This window comes from Gobius niger (genome assembly GCF_951799975.1).
Source record: "Gobius niger genome assembly, chromosome: 1".
Taxonomy (NCBI): domain Eukaryota; kingdom Metazoa; phylum Chordata; class Actinopteri; order Gobiiformes; family Gobiidae; genus Gobius; species Gobius niger.
Genome location: NC_136852.1, coordinates 53,674,307 through 53,700,127, shown reverse-complemented (window position 1 = coordinate 53,700,127; position 25,821 = coordinate 53,674,307). Strand labels below are relative to the sequence as shown.

The window sequence follows — 25,821 nt, the reverse complement described above, 5'->3', positions numbered from 1 at the left end:
CGAGAGTTGTAGTTCAAGTCCAAGTCCTTAATGTTTGAGTCTGAGTCACTTAGAACTAGTCCGAGCACAGGTTCAAGTCCAAGTCACAAATCCAGCTCATTTAAGAAGACTTTCCTCAATTTCCAATTACCGTCTTGTGAATTCTGACAGTATTCAACCACCATCGAACTTAAAACCACTGAGAGCTGAATCAGTCAAGTCTGAGTCCTTGGTCCATTAGTCCGAGTCCAAGTCTGATGTTCAAGTGGCGTCACGAGTTTCGGAAGTTTTGGAAAAGTCTGAGGACGGGACTTGAGTACTACATCTTGTACACACCACCATCTTCATCCAAATATCAGTCATTGTATTTACAGTCTCAATTCTTTAAAGAACATTAACGTTACTACATTCATTTTGTGCCCACTGGCCAATTAATAATTGCTTTACAAATCATGTCTGTTGACTTACACAAATAATGTCGAGTAGAAAAGTTAAATTACTTATTGTAAATTCAATTCAAAGCATAAAACGTTGTAGATTTGGACACCGGGTGCAATTCTTTTCACTTAATTTCTAAGTGTAATATTATGGCTTATAAATTAGTATCTTAAAGCATATACAAATCTTGTTAATTCTTCTAATTTCACAAATTCTATTTAAGTGCACCTGTATATTCAGTGTCCAACTTTTATATAACATTTTACCTTTTAGAAATTGGCATATTAAAGATGATGTCAATGAGTCTGGCACTTACATTCAATTACATATGATCTTTGAAATGTACTGTATATTGAAGGTAAATGTTACCCATAAAACGTTTGCAATGGCTTCCACAATTAATCCTAAACTAGAAAATCACATCGTAACACATGATAGAACTGCATTTGAAAAAAAAACACTGGCGTAATTTATAGCACCAAACGAAAGCGTTACACTTACTATGTCCTGGTGGTTTGAACTAAAATGCTACATCAATGTGATAAATTATGTATAAAATACGAAAACTCATAAAAAGCAATATTCAAAAGACGCTTTACAAACTGTACATGACACTAAAACAAAAAGCTCCTCTTTGCATAAAACAGTTGACTGGAGTCCTGTACAATATGTCCAGATTAGGTACAGTATAAAAGCTTGTTTTCACGTATCACAAATGAGGCATGCAACAGATTGCTTGTTATCTACATAAAAGGATCAGATCTTGCTTCAAAGTCCCCTTCATCATCGAGTGTCATCATCACCATCATCATCATCATCCCCCCCTTTTGCAGCTGGTGGCACTGAAAATACAAAAAGTCTGCTTCTGTGGGGAAAAATTCACTACGATGTTGGATAAAGACATTGCCTCTTGTTTGTTGGTTCAGATTTGGGACAGCGTGTTGGCCCCAGAGTCCTTTATGCTGTCCCAGGGCGGAGGGGGGTCTAGTGATTGAGTATGACACAGTTGGGGTCCTCCTTCTCTCGGCGCTGGAAAGCGTTGTGAGCCTTTTCCAAATCTGTGATCACCGCCAACAGACGAACCGGGACACTCAGGACTATTTTCCCCCTGACGTTGCAGTGTGCACCATCTACAACACAAGAGTTTAAGCCCTCATCTTTATCTTACAGACCACAGACTATAAATAGAACTACATTTCTGTTTTGAATATGCAAACATACACAATATGACCAAATAAACAGGCAAGGAAGTAAATTAAGTTGTGAGTAGAAGTATACTGCCTAGAGAACTGTCGGCTCACTCCTTAAAATCTTAAATATTAATACTATTCCTCCATTAATCTTTTTAGTCACCTTGTTATAATGGCCCAAGTCATATTTTGAAGTTTAGGGAAAACAGAAAAAACACATTGGAATTTTCAAAGATAATGATGAAGAGATGATGAAAACAGAAGAGGCCAACTGGCTGAAGGCAAAGATCTCAATTTCAATTTAAAAAAATTACATAGACAATGATGTTAACAAGACAATGATATAAAACAATAACCAAGGACAGACAAATTTTGCCACAAAAGTTGAATTATTGCTATTTTTAAGAATCAATCAACACAATAGACAATTTCTATTGACTTTTATCAAATGTTGTTCATATTGAGTTTAGCAAGTAGATTGGGCCACTATGTTTTCCATGTTACATTCTGCCAGTTTCTATAATGTCACGAATTCCGTGTTCTCTATTCTAAGAACGATCTCCGATATATACTGATATATAGAGCAATAATAATGTCTAAATTATATTTATGTAAGCTCAGGATGTCTTCCATTGTAGCAAGGTTTTCAAGGGACTTATTTGGAGTTACCTGAGTTGATTCTCCTCTCTTTGTGGCTTGCCGTCTGATCAGCATCAGAAACCTCCAGATACTTCTTCCTGCAGCGAGCAATAATCATATAATTATCATACATTACATATCCTCTCATCTCAGCGAGGAGAAAAGAAAAAAGACCCACAGAATCAGCAGCCTGTTGCAACATTGACCTCTAGTGTACAGACTGTGAACTGCAGGCGGTAGGGGCATAAGATTTATCTGCACAGACCTGAGTTTGTCCCTGCCCTGGAGGAGCTGCTTGAAAATGGTTTGGGTTTCCACATCGGGGTCCAGGGGGTCACTCCAGTCGCCGAGAGTGACTGCAGAGTGGGTCCGACTGCACCCCGTAACTGAGAGAATAAATGTAAAGAAGATCTTCTTAAATTTGCACCTGTTACTTGCCCCCTGATCAGGGGCTTAACCCTTTATATGGAAAGGGACTATTTTTGGTAATTTCCTCACACTTTACATATGGCCTCCCTGCTGCACATCAGTGAGGTAAAGAAGCATTTACTCTAGGGCTGAACGATATAGACAAAATTTTATATCTCGATATTTATGCCAGATATCTCAATATCGATACGATACGATATAACTACGGGTTCGGTGAAAGAAAAGCATTTTAGAGAAAAAGAAAAACATCAAATTACAAAAGGGTGCAGTTTAATTGATGAAAATCTATCTCGTTATCGATACGACAACGATATATCTTTCAGCCCTAATGTAGTCCTCACTCACTAAGACAATCAGAAGAAATCCCCCAACATCACAGATCCCACTACTGTGGCATTTGACCATCAGCAGAGACCGGTCACGCTCTCAACTTCCTGTTTTCTCTGAAGTCTGAAAAAGACCCAAGTCTGGCTAAATTCACGGTACATTTCTTTACATAACTTGAAAACTAACCATTGTAAATTGATGAAACCCACACATTTTATTGGTGAATAATTGTGCTAAGTGATGATATATGTGTTGGTTTTGGAGGATGTAGTGAACAGCATTACAGCATGAAAAAGGCAGGCAGTTCACTAAAACCTATAGTTAATTAGTTTTGTCCATTATTGGACATGTGCCTGTTGCACCTATTATTCATACTTACAGTATTTTCTTAACAAAACAACCAATAAACCCTAGGACTGTGTTTGCTTTTATGTTGCCAGAGGTTATTTTTAGTAAAACAATATTGGAGGTGACTGACCCCGCCCACTGCACGTAAAGCACGATCACATTACAAAAACTCTTGCCTATGACAGGTGTGATCATTCAAACATCAATATCACAAAACACAACGCCTCCTTTTTATATTTTTTAAATAAACCTTTGTATTTTTTCCCCTTAAAGGGCAAGGAACCAAATATGATTATAATCATATTTGTTATGATTAGGGTTTGGGACGGCAAATGTGATTTAAGTTGTGTTTCACTCACATACACATACAGTATTTTTAGAAACTAGAAGATCTTGGCTTTCAAATGAGGTATCACACTGGCTGAAAGCTCTCCTGTTAATATGCTTTGAGATTTGAATATGCATAATTGGAGAAGATAACTCTAACCCTAATCTGGCAGATAACCGGTTTAACGTAATAGATAAGCACTTTAGTTTGCCCCATAGACTAAGCATAGAAATAGGAGAGTATCTAAAGGTGTATTAACAATATTATGGGAATTACTGTACATGGAAACAGGACAGACAGCTAATTTATATCATGGTAATATGATTAATTCTAAAGCTAACCTGATATTGATGCCGTAACTTACTAGGAAACATGGCAAGTATTTTCTGGGTAATAATATTTAAACAGAGCTGAGAAACACAGTATTGCTCATTACCCTAAGCTACCATGATATTTCCATGTTTTTACCGAGTTATAAAACAGCTGTAAAGTGCAGTGCGACCCAATAGTTAGATGGAAACTACAATAAACTCTGCAAAAATGTGTGTGTCTATTTCCCTATTCTTTCAATCTTGACAAATAACGAAAAAGCAAAGTAGTTTCGATCCTGTGAGCCGAGTGAGCATTTTGTTAAATTAGAGGAGCTTTGGAGGTCAATAATAATGTACCATTTCGGTCGGCTTGCAGACAGCACGTCCACTTGCCGCTGCGATGTGCTCCCGGGTGGAAAGAGGGCAGCATGCGGTCGTTGTAGATACTGACTTTCCTGATCGCTGAGAGCCACTGGTTTAATTCATTTACATTCTGAGGGGAGAAACAAAGCATTAAACGACAAACCCTTACGGCACCATTTGATAATGATTATGGATCTGGGTGTGTCTATTTTAGTAAACATGTCTTTTCTCTCCAGGGTCACGTCCGCCAGTCATCAGCCATCTGTCGTGCAGTGATTTGAATATTTTATATGTGATTTAACCTGGGTGCTCCTCCGGATCCATGTTCATTTGTCAAAGGAATGTCAAGCCAGGGCTAAATTTTCGCATTTTACGTTACTAAAAACTGAACAAAAATGTCAAATGCCCAATAGAATCAAGAGCCAAGTTCCTCACGAAACAATGAAAAAAATACATCTTGCTTTCGACTCAATACAGACGGAAGGAAGGAAGGAAGAATTCAAGATCCCAGGAATAAGTTTGGCTCTTTGTACCATCAGAAAATGGTCGCCGAAGCCATGAGATCTGAATAATAATAATTAATTAATTAATCATCGACTAAAACAAAATGTTGTTAATTCTACTATTTCTTGTCAAAAATTAACACTATTCCTAGGCCTAGCACAAAAAATTGAGTTTGGGCCATTATTATTGGTTACTATTTGTTGTGACACTCTCACACAGTTTGAAAAGTTGAGGGCTGTGTTTAGAAATAAAGTCATGTGCATTCCCTTAATACTGATCAAAGGAACTAGAATAAAAGTCCTTTAATAATTTGGGGCAGTAAACAAGGTAACTGTTCAACAAAGAAGCAGCTGTTGTAGTACATGTGTAGGTGTCCGCTGAGTGCTGTTGACGGCTAACCTTGCACTGCATGTATATGGTGTGCAGCTGCCCGTCGTTGTCCTGGGTGATGACCTGCATCACGTTCTGCTGCTGAAAGGCGTTTTCATCCACTCGCTCCACGCCACACACGCACTGAATGGACACTGAAGAGCGCACCTGCAACAATTCAGCCCACATAACAACTCCAAACAAGAAGAGCACACGCAGTTGTACTCACGACTAACGTATGTCCAGGAAGAAATTCAGTTTGACATGATTGGGAGGCTAATTGGCGGCGAAATATGCTGCAATGAAATATCTCACATGCATAAGATTATGAGGAGCTGTGAGACAAGAAGGGAGACCTAATGAGATCAGCGAGGGAGAAAAAGCCACTTTAAAGTGTAAATCAGCTACTTCCAATGGGAGCTTGTCCGACTGAGCCTTGAGTGGACCAATATGGAGGAAACATTGTCTGAGATCTGATTTGCAATGTTAGCTTGAATATCCGCAGCCTTCAATTAACCCTTGTCCTTTATTTGAATGACACAAAGCAGACAGAGGCTCAAAGACAAGCTTTTTACAGGCGGAAGAGAGTGAGTGGAGCGTCAGTTTGTGGATGGTGAATGAGACACCGTTATCTCAAGGTTAGGCAGCACACAGTAAGACACATGGAGTACAACACAAATGCATTAAAGCTGCAGATGACTAAAATGTTCCTCCTTGATAAGTGCCCTTCAAAGGACGAGGCTGATTTATCACCGGTGCATGTCAGCTCCTAATAATGGGTGACTCACTATAGCATGACTTTGATTCCAAAAGTTAGCTGGTCTATTTTCGGCTCAAAACACTGGGTCACACTGGAGGATTATCATAACCACAGTAACCACACTTTCCTATAACTGAATATAACACGAGTAACACTTTACAGAATGACTCACACTGTATAGAACACTTACTTGATTATCTATAAAGCCCGCGTTGACTATGAAACACAGATGTGAAGGCCAGATGGCTAAGTAGCACTTTTTCTGTATATTTCACAAACATGACCTTTTTTTGGTTTTTTGGTTGGTTTTCAAGTTCTTGATAATTATTCAATCAGAAGCAGAATAAACCACACTTTGCATTTTCAGATCCTATGGCAAAAACAGTTTTGATTGTACCAAGCTTTCTTTAGTTTGGCCATTTTTGTGATGTTTATAGTTTCACTTCCTTATTGGCAGGAAGTGACAGATGAAGGCAAACAATTACCGTGCAACCATGTTTAGTCAATGGGAAATGAGTCAAACTGCTATGGAACCAATGGGCGAGGAACGTGCTTCTCTGTGGTCCTCATGGCGGGGAGCTGATAATGCTGTAGTACCACCCCTGGTGGCCAGGGCGACTCCAAAAGACACTTGATAGACAGCATTCTAATGGGACTTCAGAACTCCCGAGAACGGCTTAAAAGCCTGGCTCCAAAGAGTTGTTTTTTTTTCTAAATGTCACTATGACCCATGAGACAATGCTGGGCCTGGGTGAAATATTTTTAACCACACTGGTTTTTGTACAGCAGCCCTAAAACGTGGACGCCTTTTCAGCGCATTGACTGACTCCAGAGCCTGACAATGAAGCTCTGGAGCTCTGTGGAGGCTATGCCCGCCCTGCGAGCCCTAGGCTTCCCGCCTTTTTGCCCCTTTAATGAACAGGCTTCATAGGAGATTGAGCAGCCATGCAAATTTCACAGACGACTCGGGACCATTGCAATGAATGAGGCTGAATGGAACACCTATCTCTAATTATTAAATCTATGTATGGAACTTTACCTATATCTATGTCACTTCCTGTGAGCAGCTTAAAAATTCAAATAAAAATAACTTTTCTGCCCAACATTTCTTCATTAGAATTATTGCTTCACTGAAATAAAATGATAATTATGCAACTGATGTTATCCTTCTAAATAAGTCGTATTTTCAAAAGCATTAAAACATATTCATATTCACTTTAAAGCTCAGCGACTGAAGTCTGGGAAGTTCTATACGGCATACAGTGGATTCGGTTGTTCAGTTGAGTTGTAGCCAAATATTTCATTGCGCATACCCCTTGTCACGTTACTCACCTGCCAATCCGGGGTCTTGGCGTAGGACAGCGTCTCACTGGTCAACCAGAAGTAGCGTTTCTTGAAGGCAAACCTGGACAGCAGCTGTGGACCCTCGGTTTTGTATTTCTGTAGGAATCCCTCTTTGACTGTGACCGACGGCATGAAAACAGCCCTCTGTGGGACTTCCAACACTGTGAAGCAAATATATAGAAAGATATGTAATAATTTGTAAATGGACCGTTTTCAGTGACATCACTTGGAGGGTAGTAACCATGGTGACGCACTGTAACCATAATGTGGCAGTTTGTAGACCCTTGACAGCAATGAAATGGATGAAAATGACTCTGTTGATAAAAACCGGGTTAGTAGTATTCGTAGGTGTTTATTCTGGCATTTTGCGCAAAGCTTTGATTCAGATCTATCCACTTGTGAGATCATATAGACACAAGGTGGTGCTGTAGCAGTAACAATAACACTTTTTAATTTAACTATAAATTGCGGTGTTACCTAACAGTGATGGTCAGACTTAAATCATTATTATTTCACAGCGCGTGAGGTGAACTTATGACACAACAAGAGCCCTCTTATGTCCATCAAAGCCTCACGAACGGCACTAAATGTCAAACTGGCCTTTCAGGGTGAACAGTGGGTGTGAAACCTGATCCGCAGAGGGGGGGAAGGTGCTTTATAACAGCAACCTCTGACATATGACTAGAAAGCAGCCAAAACATGCAGGCTAACCAGTGTAGCGTGTGCAAGTGCCTGCAGTTTCTCACCCCAACGCGCTGCCAGCTCATTAACCATGTCTTTTCTGTCTCCGCTTGTTATGAATATTTCACACTGAGCTACAGAGCTGTTTCGCTATCTACCACCTGTCTCGCGGCTGATGAGCTCCGCAGCCTGATCCATGAACCTTAGCGGGTTCGGTGTACGCGCTTAGCATGCAGCTCACCTGTGTCGTGGTCTATATCGATTAACTTGTCCAGAAAGTCTTTGACTGAGGCCACGCTGCGAAGGATAATGGGGTGCAGGGGGACCATCCATTGCTCCTTCCCGTGGCCGAGCTGAAGACCCAGGTTCCCAACACTTTGCAATGCCTGGATGAGAAAATACATAATCATTATTAAGAAAGTGGGGAGACAAAATGTAATGTATTTTAATAGAGATTGCATGCATACAATAGAAATAGGTATGTGTTGAACGTTAGATATGAGATAATGTGCCAACGGTTCTGTGTCTCAAGCAGATATACGTCACAAACCGCAGCTTCATGTTGTGTTTGATGCTGCTCAATAAACTAAATAACCTAAACAACCTAAACTGAACAATAGAAATAATGTTCAAATTTCCAAAAATGAGCTATTACAGAAAAAGAAGATTTTCCCTCTTCTTTATGCAAGTGTGTCCCTTTCATCTCATTGAAAAGTCTGGACAAGCCACTGTCCTTCTGAGCAATGCGCCTCTATCAATATTTCCCCTCAATTCGATTGGAGCCACGCACTACCTTTCTCTAGAGAGAGAGAGACTAACCTATTACACTATATATATACCTAAAAGTGTGGCTTCAAACAGGCCACCGAGGCTACTCCTGCTGTGCGACCCTTTGTGGAGCCCACACCTGTCCCATAGAGGAGAGGAAGTCCCCTCACCACCACCGCTCTGAAGGTCCCCTTTGAACCAGGCTCCGGCCGCAGCTCACGGGAGTAAAAATAGCACCTTTCTCTGTACAAGACCATGGCAACAGCCCTTCAGGACCATGGACAGCAACCACCAACGCCAAGTCATTAGGGCCTAACTTTAGGTAGGACTGAAAAAAAATCGACTTCATTAAGGGATTAGGCTCCATTTTCAGATATGGGCTTGGAAGTTATTAACTGCCTCACACAAGAATAAATGATGTGGTGGAAAATCAACCAACGAGAACATATGCGGCACTGAGTTCAAATTGGGGCACTTTGTCTTTAGCATTGACATTATAGGTTTGTGTGTTTCGGCATGAAATCCTTCATATGTAAAAATTTTATGTACAGTAACTAATACATTTTCATTAAACAAGACGGCAGTGAAATGACAGACAGGAAGTTGAGTTTCAAGTCTAAAATCTAAAAATGCCTTTCTTGTCAGTGTTGAGAAAATGGGATTTTAATGGCATCACTTTTCCAGGAACTTGACCTAATTTACTTGAAATTGGATTTGGAGCAGAGCATAAATCTTGTGCTTGAATGACTTGGCACACCAGACTATTGCGTTCCCAATTTAAAAAAGAAAGAAAAAAAAAGCCGAAAAGTATGAGAAGTGTTTTAATACACAGACGGTTTATGGATTAATGCTGTTTTGCTCATGCTAGAGACTGCGCTGTCTTCGTCGTCGTGAGTTCAACTCCCAGTTGTCTCATCCCACTCTTCACCCTTTCATAAAGTCTGCATGCCCCACTAAAAATCTACAAGAAAGTTATTAAAGGCTCCTGCATGGAACACTACAAAAGACAAACCGCATTAAAAAATAGACACGAAAAAGGTTCCCAAAGAATGACCCAAAGGAATACTCATAGCTGAATTTTACAAAAGGGCATAGGCCAAGACCCCGGTGCTCTCTTACAGTGCCCAAACCAGGACTCGGACGATCGACCCATTAAACTCTGACATAGTACAAAATCCATCCATCCATCCATTTTCTTCCACTTGTCCGTTGCCGGGTCGTGGGGGCAGCTGTTGGAGCTGCCCAAATCACAAAGAAACCAGCCCCTTTATGGCTCCTCCTGCAGGTGGTGGGTCCACAGAAGGACGGCCTCACGATTCTAACCGGGCCTGTTGGTCTCTCATAAGGGGCTTCTGAACCGCTCTTTGTCTGACTCGTGACCCAGGACCTGTTTGCCATGGGAGACCCTGCTCAAACCCCTCCACCACGTTAAAGTGGCAGTTCCAGGAGGGGATAGTACAAAATAGAACAGAATAATGTCTAAATCTATGGCAAGCAGTCTCCTATTGATGTTTTGCTTTGATTTCCTTCTATAAATACATTACTGTATATGAGACAGACTGACCTGCCTGTGTCTGCATCCTCATCGATTATAATGTTTGCTTCCAGTCACTTTAATTTACTTTAAAAAATACTGCTGCCACCATCCACTTAAAAACCCTGAGGAACTCTCGCCTAATATTTAGTGCTGGGCTTTTTTCTGCTCTTACTGTAAGTGTAATGTCTAGACACATCTAAATTATTCACGCTGCGTTTATTTCTGGATATATTTAAAAGCCTGTTTTAGAGTGATACCTTGGCCAGTAGTAACAGTGTTCGGCTTGTGCGTGTATCGGCGTGCTGGTCCCTCAGCTGAAACAGTTTAGGCGTCAAGATGGCAGGAGCGAAGAAGCGGAGGAAAAAGAATCCACTGATGGCCAGATACTTCACGTCCTGAAAAAAAACACAAGGATAAAAAATCATCTTAACTGTTCGTCTTTTGGGTGGGAGTAATATACACACTAGGAAGAAACAGAAACATTGACAAATCAATACATTGCATCAAAAGGTTTGGTAGACTTTCATTTAAACTCTCCCTTCCATATTAGCAATTGAGAAACTGTACTGTATATGCAGACATTGTGGCTGTTCTTCCTTCTTCTTTTTTGTCACACAAATGGAGCTACAACAGTCCCACCACTTTGATTACTTTTTTTGAATTAAAACCCCATTCAAAATACCCATCGACTTTTAAAAAATATATATATATCAAGAGTTTTATGGTACAACCAAGGCTTATCAGCTATGTGACTAGAAAAAAAAAAGAATATTTGAAAACAGGACACGTTCTTTTTTTATAACTTTTCGGTTTATGACATTTTTAATAAATCTCCAATGTCATTGAGTTACCACGTTGCTGATTAGCATTCTTTTAAAGGGTTAATAACATTGAATTTACAGTAGATGTTTGCTTCCAGAACCCACAACTAGGTGAAAAAAGAAATGTACCCGATTACAGGAAAGTAAATTGTATACCCCAGCTTTAAAGCAGGACTAAATTGAGGAATTACCACAAAATTAGGGATATTTCATTGAAAGCCAAATCGTGTAACCTTTCACTAACACTTAGCTATGCTTTAAAATGTAAGTAACAGGCCAGTAAATGTCAAAACGTTACGTGCAAACTTCATGAAAAGAAGCCATACCTATTTAGCTTTAGAGCTCGGGATGAACATTCAACAAACGCCAATGTAAAATCAATGGGGTCCTATTGGCTGTTCTATCAGGGGCTTACATGTATTCCTGACCCGCACTGACCTCGTTCTCAGGTTCAGAGAATTGCTCCTCTACCCTCTTGTGCAGCTGCTTGAAGGCCACTCTCATGACCGGCGGACACTGATCAACCGAGTTCACGATGGATTCGATGACGTTGGTTAAATAAATCTGCAGCATCTCCACACTGCTGTCCCGCACCTCGGCCTCGGACATGCCACCCTTGAAGGATATGCGCCTGTGGGTGTAAAGGAAGAACACTTCATGAGAAAAGGGGGAAAAAACACAAAACAGGCACTTTTCCCTTATCAAAATTCATTCTTTATTTACATCTCTTACAGAGCCATAATTTCAACAGGGCAGTCATACATTGCTTTAAAAGCATAATGTGTCATTCTTGATTCCCTTCAGGGCAGTGTGCCCCAGCTGGTTCCTTCCACCTATTTATAGGTAATAGGAGATGCAATTACATTTTGACATTGTTAGCCTGAAAAATACACAATAGAAAATACTCATCCTGCCATAGATTTACATGTGAATTGTGTATGGCACAAGACACAAAACATCAAACTTTCCATTTATTTGTACAGCACAATAGCCTTTTGCTTAAGGCTGCAGGCTGCAACAAATATAAAGGACTTTTTGCCAGCCTCAGTATCTTGAGTTTATCTCCTGGCTCTGACAATTTAGTAATAGTCTTTGCTTAGTTAATTCACTCCTTTTTAATGCTGAACTATCTAAAAAGCCTTTGGGCCAAAGAAAACTAAATGAACGGACAAACAAACCTTGCCATTAATCCAGGCTTGGGGCCGGCAAACTGTGGCTGTAGTAAACTCGTAATGTTCTTTTTGGAATGTCAAACACTACTCCTACGACTCCTACTGGAGTCAAGTGATTTGCTTAATGATTGTAATGACCAGATGCCCCTCCTGGCACTACTGCTTATTCTGGCTTCAAATAATGGAACATTGCGCCCATGATAATAATCCATGACAATTCTTGTGTTCATAATTATGTTGGCTGGCGACTTTGGATATTGATTTTGCCAGTCCCTGGTGCATGCCAAGCATAGACATACTGCACACCAGAGTGTACAGAGAAAGATAAATAGACTCGGTGACGGCCGCAGTCGTAGCTGATCCTGGATCTGCCCATCCCGCTCTGATAGATATCTCTGGGGGCTCAGTGCAGTTGCCAGGCAACAGTCTTCTCCCCTTTTACATTTTTTTTTCATATTCTTTTGCACCAGTGTCGTCCTGATATGATGTGTGTTCGTCTCTAGGGCAAAGTATAACAGGAAGCAGACTGTCTCCTGTGGCAGTTTTCCATTTGACCATTTTAACACCTATGTCGTGAACCGCACACACCAAATTCCCATGTGTAATCTGTGTCACGCAGCAAACGTCCTTCAAAGTGATAGCGAGTAGAAAAGAGGCGCAGGATTGAGCGTTTAAACGTCTGTTGCACGTCTTTACCTGAGTCGGTTTAAGTCAATCTTGCATGGATCCAGCTCGATGTACTTCTTCTCATCAAAGATCCGGTTGATGATGGGCTTCAGGACTTCATGGAGATAGAGCATGCCCACAGCCTGCCACACATGCAGTCAATTATTATATTCCTTCAACACACGGTGTATTCAACAACTCATCTCACATATTCAGACAAACCTTCATGAACTGTTCCATTGCTTTGGAGGCAAGTGAGTTGGACCGAAATAATGTGTTAGGATCAGCTGCAAGACAGAAAACAATACTATTAATAAGCCACCATCCAGTTTCAAGCAAAGAACATAAATGAATGATGACGCATTTAAGAGACTCTGTTCATCAAGATCCTCTATGAGAAAGAAATATATGGTATTCTTTAATATAATAGGGTGTGTGTTGTTTATTTAGTTCATTTAAAATGTCTAAAGCAAAACTGAAATTGAGGGCTCAAAATGAAAACATCATACCGTGTTGAAGCCCTAACCCTAAAATTTGTAAGAGTAACTAAAGCTAAAAGTTGAACACTTATTTAAATGAGAAAAATATACATTTCCCATCTTTAGCCCAGGGCACATGAGAAGTAAGAAACTGAAATGTTGATGATTGTTTCTATTTTTATGGCCAAACCATATCACTATTTTCAGCCTCAACTGCTTCCTTTTAACAGTCACAGATATCGGGAAGTCTGTTTCTATTTTAGAGGGTATGCAGATGATGTCATGGAAGAGCAACAGCAAAGGAAGTCAAATCAGAGTGAGTGATGAGTCTGAAATGTATTATTATTTGTTTTGACACTCGGATGGTGAGTGTCCTGTGTAAAACTGTAGTTCTCAACAGGTCTAGCCTCAACACCCACCTTCAAAGTATTATGACCAACCGTGACCTGGTCATGATACTTTGAAGGTATCCTTTATACTAATGACCTTGTGTTGTTTGTCCTAAACTTGCTCATGGTTTGCACTTCTGAAATGTTATAAAGGACTGGAAAGGAATTTGAGAATTTATGTGTCAGTAACTGTGTTGGTAAAGAACAAACAGGGAGATAAAGTAACTTAAAGAAATAGTTACTTTATCAAAGTTACTTTATCTTAGTTACTTTATCAAAGTTAATTGCCAATTAATTGAATGGAATCTTCTTTGTATAGCCCAAAGCACTCAATGTTAAAGTGTGCGTCATATATCAGTCTAAAAGCACAAAAGGCATTTGTAAACTGGCTCCTAAACACATAGTAACACGCGTTGTGCTTCAGGTGTTTAGGTGCTCCAAGGGGCTACCCACATTTTTATCTAACCAGAAACAAAACCTTCAAAAACAGCAGATTGAGTGGACTTTCCACTCCATTTGCCACTGTTGCCGTGACGGAGTGCTAACTGTTATGCGGTTGCAATGTTGACATCACACACATAACCTTTGTTGAATGGCATTGTACAGAAATTTGCCGCTGTATTCAGGGCCAATGGGCTAGCAGGGGCTGGAGCCCAGGGGCCTACTATAGTCAAGGGCCTATCAGAATTAAGGAAAAGAAAAGGTGATTTGTTTTTAATGTGACTGACTGTATGCGATGATTGTGCTAAGCTCCTATGTGTGTACCTGGAGTCGCCCCGCCCTACCTGGTCCAGACGGATATATGTTCGAGTAGCAGGGTTAGGGTTTTTGTGAGATTTAGGGTTAGGGTTATAGGTTAGCATTAGGGTTAGGGTTTGCACTGAGTTGGGGTGGGGGCCTACAATTCTGTGTAAGCCCTGGGGCCTATGGGTACATTAAGGCGGGCCCGGCTGTATTATTAATGCAGTTGATGCCTCGTGTTCAGTAGGAATAATGAGAAGGAAGAGTTAAGCTTTAGAAATATGTGCCAATAGTACAAGACACAAAGCGATGTCACATGGGGATACTTCACGCACAGACGGTTCATGCAACAGACAGTTCATCAGCAAACACAAGTGCGGATGCCATGACAAGACATTTGCATCATGTAGTGTTCTCTGGAGTCTGTGCATACGAAGTAAAAAAAATAAAGAGAGACTGTAGGCGCGAAGAGAGAGAGAGGGAAGACGCGTGTGAGTATGAGTGTGGCTCGGCTGCAGGGACGGAGCAGAGAAAGTCACCAACAAGTAAACCATTACATCTAAACTCAATTCATTCATTTCTACATTTACATTGAGTGTAGTTTCGAGAGTGAGTGATAAAGCTACCCCCCCCCTCGTCCCGCTTTTTTTGCGGGGGCGCTGCCAAAATTGCAAGCAGCGGCTCTAACTGGGTGCCTTCCCCTTTATCAATGGTCCTTACCGTGTACTGGTGAAAAACAAAATGAATGAATGAATGAATGAAAAAAGAAGCGGACGCTCGCACAAAAACGTTATCGAGTTAACATTTTTATACTGACATACTTTTGCACGTTTTATGCCACGCGTTTATGTATTTGTTGTTTGTCTAAGAAACACTGTGAAACCGGGGGACACATTGTGCAGCATTACATAAACTCTTCAAGGTGACAATGCTGATGTAACCATGGCAACAGGACTTAATTTTCAGACATTTTCGGCAAGGTGATTTCCTATATCATTCTGTAGTTCTTTTAACTCTCAGTTCAAAGCATTGGGGTTATGTTTACAATGTAAATAATGTAAGAGCGTCCGCTTTATTTATTTACTGGATCATCAATGTAATTCAAAAAAGATGGAGATCAAATGTTATGAATTTAACATTACGTGTAAAATTGTCCGTGTTTGTCGACATCCAGTGATTTATGATTGATTTATTAAAGAGACTTTCCGAGTGTTAGCCCCAGTATTTTTAAATCTTCACTGAAATGTGCAACTGCCACGATAGCCTAATTAAATACCTAACTGCATGACATTCATTCATTTGACACTTTACGCCTGTTGTCGATTCAATGGGGTTTTACTGACGTTGTGGAAATCTTTTAAGGATAATTAACCACTAAGTATCAGGAAACAAATAAGCCTAATTGTTAATATGTGAGCATTAAAACAAACTGTTACCTCCAAAGTATCTATCCTTAATCAAGCGCAGTCTGAATAGCCTGCTGTTGCTATAGAAACGCTCCGCTTATTATCTCAAAGTAACCGAGAAAACCCAGCGACTGGAGCGAAACTCGGCGTGAATTACAACATGGGGACGTGTTGTGGAGGCTAAACATGACTAACGCACAAACGCACTGTCGGCGGTGAGCAAGTGATTGTCATTAGGGCCGTAAATACAACACTGGTAGGTTTTAAGTGTGCCCACACAAAAACATGAGTAGCAGCATCCCTCATAGGGTCAGTGCCGGAGGGGAAGAACCACTATGTGCAAAGCAGTGACTAACTCTGACGTAGTCCCATGAAAAGACTGAAATGTTTGATCACAGATGAACATACAGCCAAGAACTGATTCATATTTTGGAATTAGATAATGTTGAATCTGTTCTTTGTAACCATGTAAATTATACAACAAATGTTTATATATGCTAGTGTTTTCCTCAATAATGCTACCCCAAAAAACAAAAAAGAAATCAAGAATGTGTACCTGAATGTGTGAGTCTATTCTATTCTATTCTATTCTATTCTATAAGACAGGTGCTAAATAGAGGGTGCAAGCTGAAACAAAAAATAGACTAATTTGTTGTTCAAGCCATTCATATCATTTCGTTGATTTCTTCATCACTAACAGCTTATAAGATGATGTTTCGTGGCCATTGGATGTATAGCCAACCCCATAAAAAGTAAAAATTGGGTTCAGAGGCCACTTTCATACGGCAATTTGTATTTCTGGTAAAATCTCAAAAGGTCTGTACATTCATTAATAATATCTAACTAGGCTTTGACCTCACCTAAATACTGGATCATTATGAAAAATACTGTATATTGGACTAGCCAATTTGCTTACTGTCCACATACGTTAGGATCGAACGCCGCTGCTCCTTTTAATTTCTATGGGGCATAACTTGATTGTTTACTTCAAGTTATGACTCCAGACTAACATTTTATGTTGGTTGCGTCGGTGGTTATAGGCGCATCAAGACAAAGCTTAGGCGCACCACTTTAGAACAGGATTCACTGCCAGTATTTATTATTTAATATCGTTTGCACGCTCAATTCATCTTCTATAGAATCTATAGTCATGTTACATAATAATAAAAAACATTATATTTACCAAATAATTTACCAAATAATTAAATAACAGTGAGATGTTTGTTTTAACATCATACAGCTCTAAAGGAGTGCAGAATGTTATAAGAGCTGTTCAAAATATGGCTTCTTTTTAAAAGGTGCAGAACTTAAAGATGAAGCAGTAAATTGTAGTTCACTCCGTTTTAAAATAATTGTTTTTTGTATGTAAATTGTATTTTTTTTTTTTTTCTTTCCCTCCTGGAACCGTGACCTTAACGTGGTGGAGGGGTTTGAGCACCCGAATGATCCTGGGAGCTCTGTTGTTGGGGGCTTTGTGCCCCTGGTAGGGTCTCCCATGGCAAACAGGTCCTAGGTGACTGGTCAGACAAAGAGCGGTTCAGAAGCCCCCTGCAGGAGGAGCCATAAGGGGCTAGTGCAATGTGATTTGGGCAGCTCCAACAGCTGCCCCCACAACCCGGCAACGGAAAAGTGGAAGAAAATGCTGCTCCATTCAGAATCCTTTCACTGTAATTGACGATGCATCTAAAAAACACAATGATTCTGTGATAACAGTTTTCTGACAAGGGGGTGTGGTGAGGGTCAGGGCCACCTGTGGCTATGCAGGTTTTATATATAATGAGAACCAACATGCAGAGGAGTTTATATTATAAAAATAGCTGCAGCGTTTGCCATTTGCTAAATGAGGTATTAAAATTGCAATTCTTGTAGCCCTGGCATCAAATCAATCCTGTCATTTATCTACAAAAGAGTACAAAGAGTCCTCATTGTGTCATTGTTTTAAAGGTCTGCGCTCACTCGTGTGGTTGACCTCGCGGGTGTTGAGGTAATCCAGGAATGGCACCACAAGGCCTTGGCCCAGGTAAATCTTCACCAGTGTCATGGCGACATCCTGTCTGCTCTCCACTGTGGTCACTTCCTCCAACATGGTCAGAGCACTGGTCTCTTCCACCTGGTGTGAACAAATACGTCTCAGTTACACAGCTCAGAGCTCAGAAGCCATTACAAATTCAGTCATTAGTAACTGAGAAAACCACTCATTACAAGTGAATAACAGGACATACGTCTGTTGGGGAGATGACGGACTCCACCAGAAGGTCGATAAGAGGCTGATAATACACAGAGGGCAAAATTCGATCCTCGACCAAACGCACTTTTAGACGTAGCGCCCCAAGTTTACCACTGGAAACAACATGAAAGGAAACATAAATTAATAATTACACATGATTCAAAATTTTCTTAAAGCCACAGTTCAAAACTCCCAGTAATATGTCACAAGAGCAACATAAAAGAAAATAGTCAGAAATGCTAAACAATGACAGTAAAGATAAGCCAGTCTATTTTTGAAGTCAGTTATTAAGATAAATAATTTGGAGGAGGACCACTTCTATGATCATGTACCATTTACTTATCTATTGATCTTTATGTTTGGCTACTTGTACTCAAAGCAAAACTGCAACATCTCCATGAAAAAGAGCGGATGATGTCCATTAAAGTTACGAGTAATGCCTGATAGGAGACGAGCACACTCACAATGAAGGGATTTTTAACAGATAAAAATCCCTGTCATAAAACTGAATGTTTGGATTTAATCATATGTATTGGGTTAAAATGTTATACAGTATGGCTCTAACATAAATAGATTTGTGGGTAACAATGAGTGTGACTGTTTCGCATTGTTAGATTGTAGACCTGGTGATTTAACTGTGCTGCATACTACTAATACGACCTTGGGCAAGATTAGTGCTGCGTAGCCTACAAATTGCTTTCAGTTTTCAGCCAAACCATAAAATAGAATAGCAATGTTCATAAATTCAGTAGATGAGTATTCTTCCTTTTATAGTCCATATGGGCCTCTTTTTCTAATTACTCAAGTAACTCTAGTTTGATGGGTAGCTGTGTATTAATTATAATTTTACAGTTTAGTGACAATTTTATGAACAAAAATTTCCATATTTCAGTGATAGAACTGGGATTTCTGTTATTCTCCTTTGCATGCCACATTCTGTGCCTATCTCCAATAAGGAAGTGAAATAATATCACAATAACCAGAGAAAAATAGGTACTTTTTTTTCATGCCAAATCTTTTAAACAATTGCGTTGACTATGTTAATCTACTTTCTATAGTGCTGCCATTTCAGCACTATAGAAAGTAACAAAGTGTGTGAATAGCCACAGCAACAGTTCAAGTTTATCATCACTTGACCCACGAAAAGAGGAAGAAAAGCGCAGAGTAAAAGTGACCGTTACACAGAAACAGACAAGGACACAGCCGTACAACAGTGCGAGCAAAACGCATTCACAGCAGGTCGACACAAAATGCTTTTCAATAACACGCACTAATTGCTGCTTCACTTCCGTCCAGAAATACTTTGACAAACAGCCACACTGAAGCACATAAACAGTCGCACATAGTTCTCACCCAGCATCGACCTCATTGTTTCCCAAGGGCAGCAAGCGAAACCATCCCTCCAGATGAGGCGACTTGTGCCAACACGCCGAGGGGAGTTCCACCTGCCAATAGTAACAAATACGCTAAGGGGGGCATTGAGTGGCCACAGTGGTAGCAATTAGTGTTTAAAGGCCCATATGATGCTAAATTAACCATTTTGAGATTTTAACCATGTCATAATGATGCACCATCAAAAAAAACATCGCTGGTGTTTTTTTTAGTATTTCACTAATGTAATATTTCCAAGTCAAACTATCAAGTGTTGAAAACTCATAGGAGCATCATGGAAGTATCAGTGTAATGTACAACGATGTGGGGGCTGACTGTACTTGTCCACTCTAGCACAAGTACAGGTCAGACGTTAATATCAGCGCTACCCATTCATAAGTATGAGTAAGTGTATCAGTAAGTATTTGGATCTGATAGTGTTGGAGATATTTGATGTTCTCCGAAGAATGTAGAGTTGCAAAGAGAGGCAGGAGACACCCGATGTCTAACGCAGGAGAAGCTTATTTACCATAACCAGTATGGCCCCCGGAAACATGAACTCTCAACATATTGTGGTGGTTTTGGTCATTCAAGTCTAACTATGCTTCCAAAGAAGAAAGTTTAAATAGTCCAAGAGGTGGCGTCAAAAGAGAGACAAGAATGCCAATAAGGCAAAGACAATTTGGCCAAGGCACATTGATTAGTGCGTAGCAGACTATGTTATGCCAAAGGAAACAGATAAGTGTCTGTCAGGGGCAAATAGCAAGATGAGGCCGGGGAATAAGGAATGCCAACAATGGGCAGCACGAGAGGTGTCCTTGATTAGCTGTGCAGGGGCTAGAAAATTCTCTAACAAATAGGACCTCTAAACAAGAATGGCCTTGTAGAAGACACTTTGCCACGGATGTTTCTAATTGTTATAAACGCTCACTTACTTTTCCCAGGAAGTCATTCTTGCCAACCATGTCCCAGTCCCAAACCTCCACAGTAATAGGTCCCTCTTCACACAGCTCCTCAGGGTCCAGCTCCAGCTCAAGTGTCTCCCCCCAGTGAGGGAATCGTGTCTTCTTGATAATCTGAACCCAAAACACGTAACACAACTCAGTCTCCTTTATGTCGAACGTCGTACAGTACTTTCTCCTTGACCGGTGGATCAGAGGACAAGACGTTATGACTTTGACGTGGGCAGAACATGGAGCACATGAACAAAGCTCACCGAGGTCTCTGCACTGTGGTTGTTAAAGATGACTCTCGCAAAAGGATCTGAGGTGCCAGAGGTGTCTCTAGGGGCAAGATCTCTGTAAAAACATTAAACTCAATTAAACTCTTTGGGCCCGGCAGCGTCATTAGACTGGATAGTTGATATGAACGGGGGTCAAGAGTAAAGAGTGAAGAGGCACATTCAGTAAATTAAACCACAAGGCTTTTCAATATTGTAAATGTATTTCAATATTTATAATTTTCAGCCGTCTTCTTATACTTGTTATTACTAGAGACGCACTGATCCAGACTTTTTGCTACCGATACCAACACCGATACTGGAGTTTGAGTATCTGTCGATATCCGATATTTACCAAAACCAAGAGACTTTCTTAAAAGTGGCTTTCTCTGAGTGAAAAAAATTATTGACTCTATTCTCCATTTTAAGATCAATAAAGTCATATTTTATTGTCATGCTGTTACAGACCATTTATTAATTATATCAAGTGTTAAACTAATGGATGAACATAATTAACACTAATTATCCTTAGGTATATTAAATTACTATAAACAACTCACATGTTGTGATCTGATCATTACAAATATGTTAGATCAGTTATTTCTTAAACTAAAATACAAACACTTGGGTTCAGCAGTGGTTATGTTATTGTATTGGGCTTCTTTAGTTATTTCGATCATAGTTTCTGATCCAGCCTTGATTAGTTTTCGTTAGCATTAGTATGCACCCGCTAGCTTTGGCATGCTATCGCTAGTGCGGCATTTTGCGCAATGATCAAAAATACATTTGCAGAGGTTGTAGCTAAATCAGTGACTGTTCTTAGCTTTACCATGACATGCAGCATGTCCATATTCACTACATTTAATTGCTGAAAGTTGTGCTTTTAAGGCGTTGAGGGCAAAAACTGGTATCGGTTCAGTATTTGTAGCCAATACCCGATATCGTATTTTTTCCAATATCGGCTCCGATATCCTATACCAGTATCGGATCGGTGCATCCCTAGTTATAACATTTATGTTAAAACAAAAGTTTTGTTTAAGTTAAGTGTCATTCAACATTGAACTTAACCTTGTGCACAAGTCCTGATTGACATGTTCATTAGCGACACGTCAAGAAGAGTGATCTTGCAGTCAGGACAGGACACACAGATGGGGCATTGACTAAATGTGTGATCGCGGCAGGATGGCTCAGGACAGAAGAAAAAAGGCCTGGGGCATCATTGATAAGATTCATTTACACAAGAGATGAAACAATAGCAGGCCACACAAATCTTATTTACTGGGTGGAACGATCAACTCTGTCAACAAAGAGATTTACAATTCCTATATTTAACTCCAAATACTCCAAATACTTGTTTTATAATATTGTAAAGGATCTTCTGCTTTTGTATTTAAATTTAAATTGTGTTACCTGGCTTCAATGACTTGGCATCTCAGGATAATTTTCTCTGAGTCTTTGAGCAGCACCAGACTGAGGCGGATCTCCCCCTGGACTTCTTCATTTGGATCAACCCTCGTCAAGTTCAGCCAGCTGTCTAAACCTGTACACAGCACAGTGTTACACATAAGATTGAAGAAGGTTATGAAGATAAAAAATATATATACAAATGTCAATTCAAAACATAAGGATGGCTACAGTGTGACAGCGAGACAGTGAAGATTTTGTTGTGAAGGAGGAACTGACTCAATAGTGAAATGTAGCAATGAATCATACATTTTTGAAGGCCATGCCAGGTGGCGCAAGAGTGGCATCAACAAGCTGCTGATAAATACAAAATGGTTTTAACCCTTTTAAATGTGTTTGATCTCAACAGTAAGGAGAGGTATTCCATAAGTGTATAAGAGCTACGCCACAGACCATAGAGAGGCAAAATGAACAACACAGATTTTCTCTTTATTGTGGCACCTGTTTGTGGGTGGATTATATTGAGATAGCAAGGGAACATCACGTTCTCAATCGAAATGTTGTTCTCAGCGTTTTAAAGCAAATGTTGGTGGTCCACCAAAGGATTTGAAAACAAAGCCGGTGTGTTTAAATTGCTATTTAATTTGCATTCTTCAATTATGTATTGCTTTGAGAAACTTTTTCTTGTGACTATAAAAATACACTGCAGACATTCACATAAACTCTTTAAGAAGTCAGTCTCCTCAATGGCTCTGACTTTTGACCCCATGTTGCCTTAGGAGCCTGAGTGTGTTTACCCTCAAAGCAACTGTCATGCATTTTGCACACATGATTAACGACTATGCATGCACTTTTCCCACATCTTACCTTTAGTTTGAGATCCAATGGCCTCCTTAGTCAGAGTAATCTTCCCAATCACATCATCATGACTGCAGTGAAAGAGCAAATGGATTGACAAATAAAACAGGTTGCACTGGTTGATTGAATTACAAATAGTGCACTCATTAGTATTGCTGGGAAAAAAGACTACCTAATCACTCCTTGAGCTACCATCTGTCCAATATTGTTTACCTATTCAAAGATTTTGGTCTTTCCATGACTTTGTGTGATCCTTTAACCCACCATATTAAATCATAAGCCCCGGTAGTTTGGAAAACCCGAGTTAATCATCTGGACTTGCATATAAATAGAAATATATTTGGGGACAGATGTGAATGTTACCCAATCGTGTCTTCATCCATGACTTGAAAAGACAGCGAGTGAAATCCCATCGGGAGGTGCAGTGTGTACTCCTCTCCCCAGAAAGGATTAAGGTTCTTCCATACTGTGGCTGTCCTGGAACAGGCACACAACAACTCACATTACACACCATATGCTCACAACGTGCAGCTCACGGGCAAGCTTCTTAAACATCCAAATCAATTTCAGCTCTATCATTGCAATAGGTTTAGTGGAAACTGATATCTCAATAAATGTCACAGTTAAAAATACAGCTATGTGTATTATGGCCTAATATGACAAGAACTAGTTGTTTATATAGTTCAATAAAACACTTGATTTCCATAATAATAGATCATAAAGGCAAGACAATAGTTGATATTGTTATTTTTTTTAATTATCCTGGGTTATAAACACAGCGCCCTGACTGAGAAACCCGTACACTCTAACTGGGATATTGCATAATATTGCCATGAAAATGGAGTGTTGTAACCAATGATGTACTAAGCATATGCAAAATATCAGTATTCATGTTAGTTTGAGCATGTACAAACCAGATACTGTCATAACTGGGATATGGCTCAACCAGGACACCCAAGTGCATATAAATAAACTAGGCAGAAATCCATTTAAGCCACAGGATAGTACATTGTGGACTTCTCTTCCTTTTGCTTTTTTGTTGCCCAGATGCACAAAGCCATCACTGCTCATGGCTGCTTCACTGAATATTATTCCATATTTACCTTACTATAATTATTCATTAATCCTCACTGATAATTGTAAAAAAGAAAAAAAGTAGCTTCTATGCAACATGATAAGATAAAATAAGAGCTTTATTGATCTCCCAGTGGGGAAATGGAGGATGTCTTTTCAAATTCTCTGAAATAAAACCAAATGGCCACATTACTCACTAGACACAATGACAATGACAATGACAATCTTGTGCAAGTACGTTCAGTAGCCAGATAACTCACAACATACTGTGCCCATGGTATTAACTAATCACTCTGTTCTAGTGAGTGGGCTGAGCTATTTCCCACTTGTATTTGCCATCACCAGGCACATTATCTGCGAACATGATAAAGTCGTTTAGGCAGAAACTCCACAAGTACTAGATAATTAGTGAGAGTGTCTGTAGTGAGTCATTGTGCTGTTTCCCTCACCATACCAGATGGACCAGGAGCTACTGTACTCGCCTCCTGTTCTTGTTGATGGCCACAACTTTTATGCACTTGTATCATGAAGGGTGTTTCAATTTGGAAATGATCACAATTTGTACAGATTTAACAGTAGCCTCTCTAAGTGCTTGCCTACTTACACTAGAGGCTGCCTGAAATAATTGATGCATCCTCTCCATGGTAACCTGCGGGTGTTTTAGAGCCAAACCAGTATCGGGTTTTGAGCGTTGCAGAAGTCATGTATAGTTGGCAAGCCACTATCATAACTAAACACTACAACTCCACCTTGTATAAATATGGTCACCTCTAAATTATAGCCTAGTAGCCAATACGCGGATCGCTAGAGGCGCTCAATAAAACTGGTTAATAGATAGAAGGGCAGCATGGATGTATGTACTCACCTGGCCACAACTTCATTGTCAACTTTAACAATGCAGTATGGGTCGCTTGTTCCAGACCTGATGTTCAGAGACATTGAAAATAAGAGGAAAGGTGAAGATTAACAGAACATCTAAGCACGTACTCAAGAAATAATTGCAATTGTATTCCTACCACGACATATTTATATTCAATGCAACCTCACCTCAAAACATGCCAGTATCATTAAAGGATTTACTTACACGTCTTTGGCTGGGAGATTCCTGCCCTCCACAATCCGAAAATAAAGAGAAGTATTTCTGGCCATCTTGGAGGTTTTGAGAAATGAAGCAGTTTTCTCTATATTTCAATGCACGTCCTTATAAATAGCGCTCTTCTCCTCCGCAACTGAGTTTTCTTCATTTCATGGCACCTTCAGTGCGTGACGGCGCACAGCCCACCAGTAGCGCGCCAAAGAGACGCGCATGCAGTCAGTCAGTCCAGAAGGTTGCACAGCGAGGCGACTCTGTGGGCAACTGGACTTGGTTTGGCGATGTCAGGGTGACCCCAGCTGCGCCTCCTAAACCTAAACACAGACCAATAAAATACAATAATTACAATGTTTCTGATTTCCCCGTTTGATCAGCTGGTAAAGTCGGTGTATCTTCACCATTCACAAAATGAGAGTGAAATGCGCCGACGCCTCGTACGGTGCGCTGTATGTTTTGCAATACTGGTGATGATGGTCATACCTGACGACGTGCTGTATGTTCTTAAAAACGTGACATTCTTCGCCACCTGGCGATCGGTTTGCGTTACTACCGTCTCTTGGAAATTTGGACAGGCTTTGAAAAGACA

General features: G+C 40.1%; 1 protein-coding gene across 3 annotated transcripts; it reads right to left on the bottom strand.

Annotated features, from left to right (window-relative positions):
- Nucleotides 1-134: 134 nt before the first annotated feature.
- Nucleotides 135-25,765, bottom strand: rasal1 (RAS protein activator like 1). Of its 3 annotated transcripts, none has more exons than XM_079578569.1 (22): nucleotides 25,716-25,765; nucleotides 25,227-25,549; nucleotides 25,008-25,064; nucleotides 23,432-23,545; nucleotides 23,078-23,139; nucleotides 22,217-22,346; nucleotides 20,804-20,885; nucleotides 20,523-20,663; nucleotides 19,570-19,661; nucleotides 18,212-18,329; nucleotides 17,946-18,099; nucleotides 13,197-13,261; nucleotides 13,005-13,117; nucleotides 11,575-11,767; nucleotides 10,573-10,710; nucleotides 8,252-8,396; nucleotides 7,318-7,490; nucleotides 5,256-5,393; nucleotides 4,347-4,482; nucleotides 2,512-2,632; nucleotides 2,277-2,344; nucleotides 135-1,547 (listed from the first exon to the last, which is right to left on the bottom strand). In XM_079578569.1, the coding sequence occupies exons 2-22, from the start codon at nucleotides 25,289-25,291 to the stop codon at nucleotides 1,402-1,404; spliced, it is 2,451 nt and encodes an 816-aa protein (XP_079434695.1). In that variant the 5' UTR covers nucleotides 25,292-25,549; nucleotides 25,716-25,765; the 3' UTR covers nucleotides 135-1,401. The 3 variants fall into 3 exon arrangements, with proteins under 3 accessions (XP_079434695.1, XP_079434694.1, XP_079434693.1); XM_079578568.1 differs by having other exon boundaries at nucleotides 25,634-25,745; XM_079578567.1 differs by lacking the exon at nucleotides 25,716-25,765 and having other exon boundaries at nucleotides 25,227-25,701.
- Between the last annotated feature and the right edge of the window lie 56 nt (nucleotides 25,766-25,821).